We start from the raw sequence: 11,201 nt of genomic DNA, 5'->3' as shown, positions 1-11,201 counted from the left end.
CTCGATGAAGACAGAGCGCTCTCCTGAAAAGGAGGGGTCCTGTTTGTGGGTGCAGGCCTTTCTCATTTCCATGGTAATCGTTTGCACAAGCACTTCCTTCCCTCTGTCCCAAATGCTTCCTCAAACTCCACATCTCCGACCCCTCACAACTCCCTGCGGCAGTTTCTATTTCTAAAAGTTGGTAATTTGGCATTTCAGGACACCTGGCCTCACAAACGTCCCAGGTGCCGCAGGCCGACAGGTGTTTCGGCCTCTCCCAACACCTGCCAAGACGCCCTGCGCCTGCGTCCTGCAGCCTGGCCGGGGCGTGGGTTGCCCACAGCCCCCGCCCTCAGGGAGCCTGGGGACCTACATCGGTCTTTAACGGCGGCTATAAGGAAATAAGCTGGGGTTTATCAAAACGTGAGTCCTCAAGCCTGGCTGCTCCCTCCACCCGCGGGAACTGTCCAGGCCGGCATCAGCCCCGTCCCCTGCCCATCAGCCCCAGCGTTCGCGGCTCGGTGGCACTGCCATTCTGTCGCTCTGTCGTCATCACTCCGCGGCGGAAGTCGCTCGGGGCCCAAAGCCACGCCTTCTCGGCGCGCGGCCTTGGATACCTGGCTGCCTCTGGCCTTAGGTAAGGAGAGGGCGGGTCGCACGGGCCGGCTGGGCGCTGGGTGCCTCGGGGGTGGGTGACGGCTTCGGCTTCGTCGTGCTGCTCCGGAGACCCCTAGGCCTGCCTTGTGGGAAACCCGAGGTCGGCGGAGGTAAACTGAGGGCGCGTAAATGGGCTGGAGAAAGGGTCCTGGAAGTGATCTGGAATCTCTAGCTCCTCAGACTGCGCGGATTCGTTGTCGTCCTGCACAGTACGAAAAAATCCTGGATGAGGAGCCATCAGATCTTGGACTCGGCTATTCTTGCTACCACCTCTGTTTTTTTGTTATTGAAGAGAAAATAAGAGAATAAGGTTGTCCCTTACTCTACCCAAACATCAGGACCCCACATCTGCTGCTGTCACCCGAGGCTAAACTACAATAAACTGTAAACTCGAAGTATATTCTTCCTTTAAGAACCATTCAATACCCAAAGCAGGTTATTTGCTTTTCCCGGAAATCTGCCCTCTAGAGAAAAAAGGGGGAGGGGTAGAAAAATCCCAAAACCAGGAAAATATAATTCCAGTTCTGCGATGCATGGGTTCGTTGTGGCCATTAAAATTGTCCATGGAGCCGGGCGATGGTGGCGCACGCCTTTAATCCCAGCACTCGGGAGGCAGAGGCAGGCGGATCTCTGTGAGTTCGAGACCAGCCTGGTCTACAGAGCTAGTTCCAGGACGAGCTCCAAAGCCACAGAGAAACCCTGTCTCGAAAAACCAAAAAAAAAAAAAAAAAAAAAAAAAATTGTCCATGGAACATAAAAATCTAGCACTGTTACGTGGCGAAACATGGCAAAATGTTTTTTATTTCATTGAAGGAGTTAGGATGTAGCTTAGTTAGCACAGAATGCCTGTATGAGGCCCTGGGTGTCTGATCTCAGCACAGAAAAATAAATGCCATTGGAAAGGTAGCGGCATGGTGGCTGTGTGCCTGTAACCCCAGCACCCAAGAAACTGAGACAGTTCAAGGTCATCCTCCCCTACCTAGTACATTAGAGGCTAACCTGGGCTATGAGATGCTGTCTCAAAAGAAAAAAAACGTATTGAAGGAATCTCTTATCAGCTTTGAAAACATGGATTGGTATTGGGCAGTCTTCTGGTAATTAGGAAGAAATAATGATGCTCATTTTGAGCATCAAGATAAGTTTCAAATGGACCAAGAGTGTTTTTAACTTTTAATTTATATTTATTTGTTGTATATGCGTGGGTGAACATGACACCGAGTACTTGAGGAAGTCAAAAGACAACTTGCAGGAGTTATTCTATGGGTTTTTCAGGCTTGGTGGCCAGTGCCTTTAACTACTGAGTCATCTCTTCAGCCCATAGAGGTCTCAGATTATAGTGTTAAAAAATTATGCCATATTTGTCTGCACAAGACCTATCCCAAATGGGGCCTGTCATTATCTCATGGAGAGGGGAGGGCTCAGGAGGCCTTGTCCCTCCCTGAAGCTCTGTGGGCGGGGAGAGACATTTTCCTCAGTGGTACAGTGTTGTTTCACAGCTCCAGAAGCAATCCTAACTAAACTCATTTATTGGAAGAGAAAAGAAGAAGACATGACAGGTGAGGGAGGAACAGTTTAGGGAAGAGAAGGGAATTAGTGGGGATGGGACAAGATCACAAATTGGGAAGTATGATTTAAAAAAAATACATTAAGTGCACGAATGAAATTGTTGAAGTAATATATGCTAATAAAATCTTAATAAAAAAGGATAATCATGAAAGTTCAAGAAGAAAACATTGTTGGACATACCCAGAAATCTTACCACAGCAAGAGTTTTTTTTAAAAATGCTTCATACTGTCCAGAAGCCAAAAGGAGAAATGTTAATACTTCTGGATCTATAAAACACGTGACCTGTAAAATTAAGCCAGAAGGTTACCAGAAGCCAAGGCTAAAGGCAAATCAAATTTTGAAAGTTTTGTTTGGTGACATAAAACCCAATGGAAAAATGATCAAAGGACACAGACAAGAAAATGAGCAATGACCAATGCAGCAGTTTCCCCTTGTCTTTAGGAGCTGTTCTAAGACTGTCAGAGATGCCTGAAACCACAAACAGTAACAAACCGTGGGTGCGTGTGTGTTGTTTATAGGAACTAGTATTACTGGGGCTGGAGAGATGGTCTGGTTAAAAGCACTGGCTGTTTATCTAGAGGGTCAGGGTTCAGTTCCCAACAACCACCTGGTGGTTCACTGCCCTCTGTAATGGGATCTGATGCCTTCTTCTGACATGCAGACAAAGCACTCGTTCATAAATAAAAATCTGTAAAACTGACCTGGAGAGGTAGCTCAGAAGTTAAGAGCACTGGTTGCTCTTTCAGAGGTCCTGAATTTAATTCCTAGCAATGACGTGGTGATTCACAACCATCTGTAATGAGATCTGGTGTCCTCTTCTGGTGTGCAACCATGCATGGCAGAAGAGAACACTGTATACATAGTAAAAAATAAATAAATCTTAAAAATAGGTAAATATGGTTTCTCTCAAAATAGCTTATTCTAGACTTAGCGTTGTGATTGAGATAATACCAATGTGACGATATCCGTTAGATAGTGCCTGTGTGATGCCGTGAAGGAGAATGACATAGGCATTGTGACATACATGGTACCGGGATATTGTTTTGGTTCATTGAATAACAGCCCTGTGATGCCAAAACCACCAATCTGACTGACAGATTACTGAGTGACTATAGCTGGATAGTGCATATAGCATTGATAGGTTCTACAAGAAATATCTCATGTCAGGGGAAGGTAGCGTAGGATAGTGTTAAGATTTCATCCTACTACCCAGAATGGTTCACAATTTAAAACTTTATTTTTGGATCTTTCCATTTAAAATTTCAGATCATTCTTATATTTGGACACACACAAAACCAGAGAGAGAGAGAGAGAGAGAGAGAGAGAGAGAGAGAGAGAGAGAAAGAAAAGAAAAGAAAAAAAGAGAAAAAGCTGGGTGGTGGTGGTGCAGACCTTTAATCCCAGTACTTGGGAGGCAGAGGCAGGTGGATCTCTGTGAGTTTGAGGCCAACCCGGTCTACAAAGAGAGTTACTAGAGAGCCATGACTGTTTCACAGAGAAACTCTGTCTTGAAAAACAAACAACAGTTAAATTTCAAATCACATTTAACCCAGTAACAACCCTTGAAAAGCAAAGCCATGAATAGGGATACTTTTGTATTTTGTTGGTAAAGTTGACAAAGACTGGAAAATTGTGTTGAATGGAAACAATTTGTTAATGAAAGTACAAACGATTAGTGTTTTGGAGGGCAGTTTGCACATTATTTAACCATTCAACAGATAGTAATCTAATGCTGCAAAATAAACAAAACTTCACATTCAGAATGTTTTGAGAGAGATGGAGAGATGGTTCAGTAGTTGGGATATACTGCTCTTGTAGATGACACTGGTTTTCCCAGCACATCAGGTGACATATAACTGTTTGTAAGTCTCTGGCCTCTGTAGGCACATGTACATACACACATACACACACACACACACACATATATATATATATATATATATATATATATATATATATATATATAAATAAAATGGCTCTAGCCAGGCATGGGATGCAGGCCTTTAAAGAACTTTCAGGCAGAGGCAGGTGAGTCTACATAATGAGTGCTAGGACAGCCAGGGCTACATAGTGAGACCCTGTTCCAAAAAATAAAAATTGAAAAACGAATCTAGAAATGTTTTTAGTATTTTACTAACAAAATTGAATAACATGTCACTAAAGTTATGGTTGGTTAAATATTTGTGCAACATCCTTAAAACAATACTATGTGGTTATTTGAAAGAGTTGCTCTGTATGTATTAACAAGAAAGGGTGTCAGATACATGGTATGTTTTGGAGGAGCATTTATGGTAAGGTCTTACTTCATAAAATTAAGTTTGCCTAAAATCTCGAGAGCTGTACTTGACGGTAGTGAGCGGTGAGGAATTACTTTGGAAATAGGACCTTGGTGTACGACGGGAGGGTGGTGGCAAGGTCATGAAAGTAGGCTGGTAGGAAAGCCAGAGACCAGCATGAAAGCGAAAGCCAGGCACAGGCAGGATTGGCTTTGGCCACCGGTTTTTCAGCTATGACTATGCATTTCCCTCTCAGCCTTTGAGAATCATTAGGGTTTTACATGTAGGTGCAGCTGTGTATCCTTCACCAGTGTTACAGGGCACTTTTAAAATGCTGCTTCTCTGGTTTGCTTTATCAGGTAACCATGGAGAAGGAGGTGCGGAGTACCATTGTTTTCAATGCATACAAAAAGGAGGTGTTTACCACCAATACTGGCTACAAATCTTTGCAGAAAAGACTTCGGAGTAATTGGAAGATTCAGAGGTGACCATGATCTTGGGCACTGCTTTCTAAGTGCTAATGGTGGCCTACAGTAGAACTGAATAGTAATTTCTTAACTTTCGTTGTTTAAGTGGGAGGGGCTCAATTTAACGATTTCTCGGTTAATATTTTGAAGATCAAACTGAATGTTATTAAGTTGCCCCCATAAAATCAGAGATTCATAATTATGCATATATAGTATTTAAAGATGTCAGAAGTTTCCCCATTTTTTATACTTGATCTCAGCCAAAAGGCAGAGAAGTTATTCTCCATATTTTAAGTCGGTTTAAAATCTCAGTTTAGGGAAGGAAAAGTGAGAGTTAAATGAAAATGTCTCTTTGTTTAAATGTGCCTTCTTTAAATGTTCTTTTCCCCCTTGTCATGAAGGTTGAACCAAAACCTTGCATAAGCTCGGCAAGTACTAAGTTCCAGTTCCAGTCCTTAAATGTTTTTTTTTTTCTCTTTTCAATGAGTAAAAACATCGTTGTATAGGTTAAGGTTAGAGCCGGGCTTGGTGGCATGTGCCTGTAATCTCAGCACTGGGGAAGTAGCAGTATATGGAGTAAGAGTTTGAGGTTAGATTTGACTACATAGTAAGTATGGGGCCAGCCTGGGCTCTATGAGACCCTGTCTTAAAATATAGAGAAACTAATAGAAGAATTGATTAATATTTGGACGACTTCTTTATTCTTTAGTGTGAGTTCATTTGAACTCCTTTGCTTATTGGGAGATCTAACTAAGGCCAGATGCCTCCAGGGCACTCGTGAGAGGGGATCTCACCTAGGGAGAGAGGATCTCACTTCGGGAGAGAGGCTGTTCTATGCCCCTGTCTCAGCCTTTATGGTGCCATATAGTTAAGAGGCTAAAATAATTTATAAATTGGTTTAAATTATGGATCTAACTTGCTCTTAAAATCTTATTTATAGCTTAAAAGATGAAATCACATCTGAGAAGTTAATTGGGGTGAAACTATGGATTACAGCTGGACCGAGGGAAAAATTTACTGCAGCTGAGGTAAGGAATATTTATACAGAATATTCATATAGAAAACAAGAGAGCCGGGCGGTGGTGGCGCACGCCTTTAATCCCAGCACTCGAGAGGCAGAGGCAGGCGGATCTCTGTGAGTTCGAGACCAGCCTGGTCTATAAGAGCTAGTTCCAGGACAGGCTCCAAAGCTACAGAGAAACCCTGTCTCGAAAAAAAAAAAAAAAAAAAAAAAAAAAAAAAAAAAAAAAAAACAAGAGAGGAGGCCAGGAGCAAGCAAGGACCTGAACTCGTGGGTTGGAGTCTCCCTTCTAGACCTACTATGTTGCCTGAAGTAGTCATTTCCCCTTCTGGCAATGAACTGTGGTAACCCATGGAGTCCTTAACCCACAGGGAAGGTAGGCAAGGGCCAGGAGCATGTCTTTGCCTTAAATTTACTTTGAACATAGGAAAACTCCTGTGTAGCCTAGGCTGGCCTCAAATCTGTAATCCTCCTACGTCCACTTTCTGAGTGCTGGAATTACAGGCGTGCACCACCATGCCCAGCTTATCAGTGCATTGAAACCCATAACAAAAACGGTGGCATTTATAATGCAGGTGGATGCTACTCCTAAGTGTTGGGTCCTCTTATAGGTGTGCACCACTGTTTTATCCAGGATCTAGTATCTGCTGGGGGAGCACTTCTATCACCTAAGCTACGTCCCCTGTCCCTGTTTGAGCATGTTAGAGCTTTGATGTTCAAAGGTAAACCTGGAGATGGGTCTTTGTGTGCTTTTGTTTTACATTCTACTGGCATCCAGGAATTCACTGTGTAGACCAGGCAGGCCTCTAACTCACAGAGATCCTCCTGCCTCTGCCTTTGCTGGGATTAAAAACATGCACCACCACCCACAGAGGAGATGATCTTGAACAGTGAGAAAATATATACTATTCTAAGAACATTTAAATAGTTTATAGATTTGAAATGTTTCTTTTTAGTTAAGGTTTTATTCATGGTATGGATATTTTAAACAAAAGTCTTGACCATATTCACAGTCTGCTTTTCCCTTCACATAGTTTGAAGTCCTGAAGAAGTACCTTGACGGTGGTGGAGATATCCTTGTGATGCTGGGAGAAGGGGGAGAATCCAGATTTGATACCAATATCAACTTTCTTCTAGAAGAATATGGAATCATGGTTAATAATGGTGATTATTATCTCACTACATTTTATTTATTTGTGTGTGCCACAGTATACATATGGGGGTCAGAGGACAACGTGGGGGAGTTGGTTCTCTCCTTCCGCCATGTGGATTTCAAGGTTCAAACTCATGCTGTTAGGCTTGGTGGCAAGTGCATTTACTCACTGAACTGTTATTGGTATGGTTGTTAGTATTTTAAACAAAGGTACTGATTGCCTATTTAATGTTTGTATCATAGCCCTCTCGACCTGCTGATCACTGGGGGAAGACTTCCAAGGTGACATTGTCACCATCCTGAGTTCACTGGTACACTGAACTAGTACACTAAAGTGGGAGGGATTTGAACAGAGTTCTAGGTTTCTTTTTATTTTAAAATTTGGATGAGTCTCTATGTCAAGGTTGTTTCTAATCTAAAATGTGCCTTCCTCTTTTGCCCCATAAGATGCTGTGGTTAGAAATGTCTATTACAAGTATTTCCATCCCAAGGAAGCTCTGGTCTCAGACGGAGTGTTGAACAGGTAAGGGCGCTGAAAGCAGAATGCCCTTCATGTGGCTTCCGTTCGTCTCACACCTGCTCACTGCCACACCTCCCTCCTTTCTTGGCCTTTATGTTTTATTTATTATTCTCCAAAACTATTCTTTCATCAGGAGAGGTGGCTCAGAGGTTGAGAGCATTGCCTGCTCTTCCAAAGGTCCTGAGTTCAATTCCCAGCAACCACATGGTGGCTCACAACCATCTGTGATGAGGTCTGGTGCCCTCTTCTGACCTGCAGGCATACACACAGGCAGAATATTGTATACATATTAAATAAATAAATAAATATTTAAAAAAAAAAACAAAAAAAACCTATTCTTTCATCATTGGAAACTTCACATTTACCTTTGGTCAGGATATTCTCTCTCCACTCCAAGTAAAAGAAAACCCCATCCAGGCAGGATTGAACAGTAAAGAAACTTTATTGCTTTGGGTCACGGGAAAGCAGTAGAGTAGGCTTTGAGTGTGGAGTGACTGAAGGAGCCACAGCGCTAAGACCGCAGTTCCTCTGCTCTCAGATTTGCATTCCTATTTGTTTGTGTGGCTGACTGTCTTTGTGTGTTTGTCAGGTCGTCATCTTCTCCCCCTACTTTATTTTTTAATTTTTTTTTTGACCAGTTCTCTATATGTAGCCCAGTCTGGTCTCAAACTTGTGATCTTCCTGCCTCACCCTCCCAAGTGCTGGAATGACTGTGTGCCTCCAGAGCTACCTTCCAACAAGTTTTAAAGTTCCCTAATTCATAACTGTTTGCCACAGCGTCTAGAGGTAGCATGATTTGATTTGGTCTCACCATTCCCACAAGAGTAATAACTGGGCTGGAGAGATGGCTCAGAGGTTAAGAGCACTGGCTGTTCTTCCAGAGGTCCTGAGTTCAATTCCCATCAATCACATGGTGGCTTACAACCATCTATAATGAGATCTGGTGCCTTCTTCTGGTGTGCAAGCATACATATAGGCAGAACACTATATATGTAATAAATCTAAAAAAAAAAAAAAAACCAACCGAGTAATAGCTCCAAGATATGCTGTTTGGGCCATCTTCAGACCCATGCCCAGCCTGAACTGACCCTGATTTCACCTCATGGAGACTGAGACTGTCAGCTTTCATTGCTCTGGATCCTAAAACAGATGAGGGGCTTTTAGAATTGGAAAATGGGTACATGAGAAGGCAGTATCAGGTGCCCCATGAGCTTTCTCCCACGTTGGAAATTGCTCATTCTACACTCGAGCTTGCCATCTGCAAGTACTCTGCTGACCCTAGTTATACAGTGTAGAGTGTGGATCTAGGGTATAGGCGCTTTCCTTAGGACCGAAGATGGAGAGACTGAGACAGTGTGGTTGAACACTCCTGTAATCCTCACACCTGGGAGTATAACACAAAAAGATTGGCTCAATTCTGAGGCCAGTCTTGGCTAAAGAGTGAGTGCCAACCATGCCAACCAGTGCTCCATGGGCCCTCCTTCACTCCCTCCTTCCCTCACTCCCTTCTTCCTTCCTTACTATATGTTCATTCTTTGAGAAGTTCATACAATGTATTTCAATCATATTACCCCCTATTCCCCCCTTAATTCCTCAGATTCACACCATCTTCCCACCCCAACTTTGCATCCTCCCTCTTTTTAAGCCTCTCTTCTTAAAACAACACAAAAAAGAACTGAACTAAATATTTGTCTAGTTGATTCCTTTTTTTAATTTTTTGGAGTCAGTCTCACATAGCCCAGGCTAGCTTTGAACTCCTGATCATGCTGTTCTTCCCTCCTAAGTGTTGAGATTACATGAGTGTACCACCAGACTGTTATGTGGTCTTAGGAATTGAACTCAGGGCCTGGTGTGTGCTAGGCCAGCACTCTTCCAGCTGAGCCCCAGCCCAAGCCTAAGTTTTTTGTTGTAATAGTCACGGTTTATTGTTGCTTTGTTTTTTGAGACATCCTTTGTAGCCTTAGGTAGCCTAGAACTCACTCTGTAGACCAGGCTGGTCTGGACTCACAGAGATCTCTCTGCCTCTACCTCCCTAGTGCTTGGGATAAATGCCTACACCACCATGCCTGGACCAAGCCTAATTTTTTAATGGTAATTTTTGCAAACATCAGAAAAGAATGTGGGTATGTGGGTGTGTGCTTTTATTTCCTTTTTAAAAACTGCTAAAATACAGAGTCCTTTTGTCTAGTTGATATTTACTGTTTGATGAAGGCAGTGTGAAATTCCCCAACTTCTTTGCTTATTAGATTTTGATGTTTTGCTTTTAGGGAAATTAGCCGAGCAGCAGGAAAGGCTGTGCCTGGAATCATTGATGAAGAGAGCAATGGAAACAATGCCCAGTGAGTGTGCTTCTGCAGCTCCCTGCCCAGTGAGTGTGCTTCTGCAGCTCCCTGCCCAGTGAGTGTGCTTCTGCAGCTCCCTGCAGGGAAGGAGCTCTCACTTCCAAGAGTTGCCTTTTTCAAAATGAAGAGTTTTCTGGTTATAAAAGTAATTCTCACCAAAAGAACCCCAAAACCACCAGTAGCAAAATCTCAGTTGGGAGCTGCCGAGATGGTTCAGTGGTTAAAGTGCACATAATAATATATCTAACCAAGCACTTTATAATGGTTTATGTAACTAAGTAGTTTATTATTTTAAATGACTGGATCAGATTAGCTACATTTTAATTTATCTAAGTAGTGGTGAATGCATTGCCCAATTTCACATGACTAATCTGTTGTCAGATCTTGGATTCAGACCTATGCGGTTTGCCCCAGAGAGAATCTACCTTTTTTTTGGAGACAAGGTCCTGCTATGTGTTCCAGGCTGGCCTGAAACCTGCTGTGTAGTATGAGATGGCCTCCCAGTCTCCTTGTGTCAGGACTTTGAGTGCTAAGATTACAGATGTGTGCCCCATGTCCTGCCAGAGACTGTACTTGGTTGGTTTTCTTACGTTTTTACTTAGTGTGTCTGTGTGTGTGTGGTTTGTGCACATGTGTGGAGGTTGCAGGGCAGCATGTAGTCATTCTTTCCTACTGTGTGAACTCAGGATTGGTGGCACATTCCGTCATCACCTGGATGTGTTTGTTTGCTTACAGGGCTCTCACTTTTGTCTACCCATTTGGTGCCACGTTGAGCGTCATGAAACCTGCGGTAGCTGTTCTATCCACAGGCTCTGTCTGCTTCCCACTTAACAGACCCATTCTGGCTTTCTATCACTCAAAGGTATTGACTTTCTTAGATATGTGGGTGGGGGGGTATTATTTTATTTTTGAAATAAAAAAGTTACATTGTGATGGACATATGCCTTTAATCCCAGAACCGGGGAGACAGAGGCAGTTAAGAGCTCTGTGAATTGAGTTCTAGGCCAGCCTGGTCTGCATAGTGAGTTCCAGGCTAGCCAAGGCTACACAGTGGTGCCATGTTTTGAACAGAAAACACACACACACATACACAACAAAATAGTAATATTTTTCCTGTAAAATGTTTACTTCTTATGAGATATAGAAGCTAGTCTGTTTTCCCACTGAACAATTGGATTTATTTCTAATTGTCTGTAATTATGACTACAAATTGTGTATA

At 42.9% G+C, this 11,201-nt stretch overlaps 1 protein-coding gene across 3 annotated transcripts in view; it reads left to right on the top strand.

The window, feature by feature from the left end:
* The first annotated feature begins 534 nt into the window (after positions 1 to 534).
* Positions 535 to 11,201, top strand: part of Ift52 (intraflagellar transport 52) — a 29,141-nt gene continuing 18,474 nt past the window's right edge. Inside the window, exons 1-7 of one of the 3 annotated variants that reach the window (XM_041670446.1) lie at positions 535 to 616; positions 4,839 to 4,963; positions 5,887 to 5,974; positions 7,002 to 7,131; positions 7,568 to 7,643; positions 9,908 to 9,979; positions 10,718 to 10,844. In XM_041670446.1, the coding sequence (XP_041526380.1) occupies positions 4,845 to 4,963; positions 5,887 to 5,974; positions 7,002 to 7,131; positions 7,568 to 7,643; positions 9,908 to 9,979; positions 10,718 to 10,844 (612 nt within the window). In that variant the 5' untranslated portion in view covers positions 535 to 616; positions 4,839 to 4,844. Of the gene's footprint in view, positions 617 to 643; positions 747 to 4,838; positions 4,964 to 5,886; positions 5,975 to 7,001; positions 7,132 to 7,567; positions 7,644 to 9,907; positions 9,980 to 10,717; positions 10,845 to 11,201 lie in introns of those variants that run through there. The other 2 variants (XM_041670447.1, XM_041670448.1) reach the window with 2 other exon arrangements.

Source organism: Microtus oregoni, unplaced genomic scaffold (assembly GCF_018167655.1).
Source record: "Microtus oregoni isolate MIOR12 unplaced genomic scaffold, Mior012 000020F_ref0000438, whole genome shotgun sequence".
Classification (NCBI taxonomy): Eukaryota; Metazoa; Chordata; class Mammalia; order Rodentia; family Cricetidae; genus Microtus; species Microtus oregoni.
Note: the sequence above shows the minus strand (reverse complement) of the source record. Positions and strands in the feature narration are given on the sequence as shown.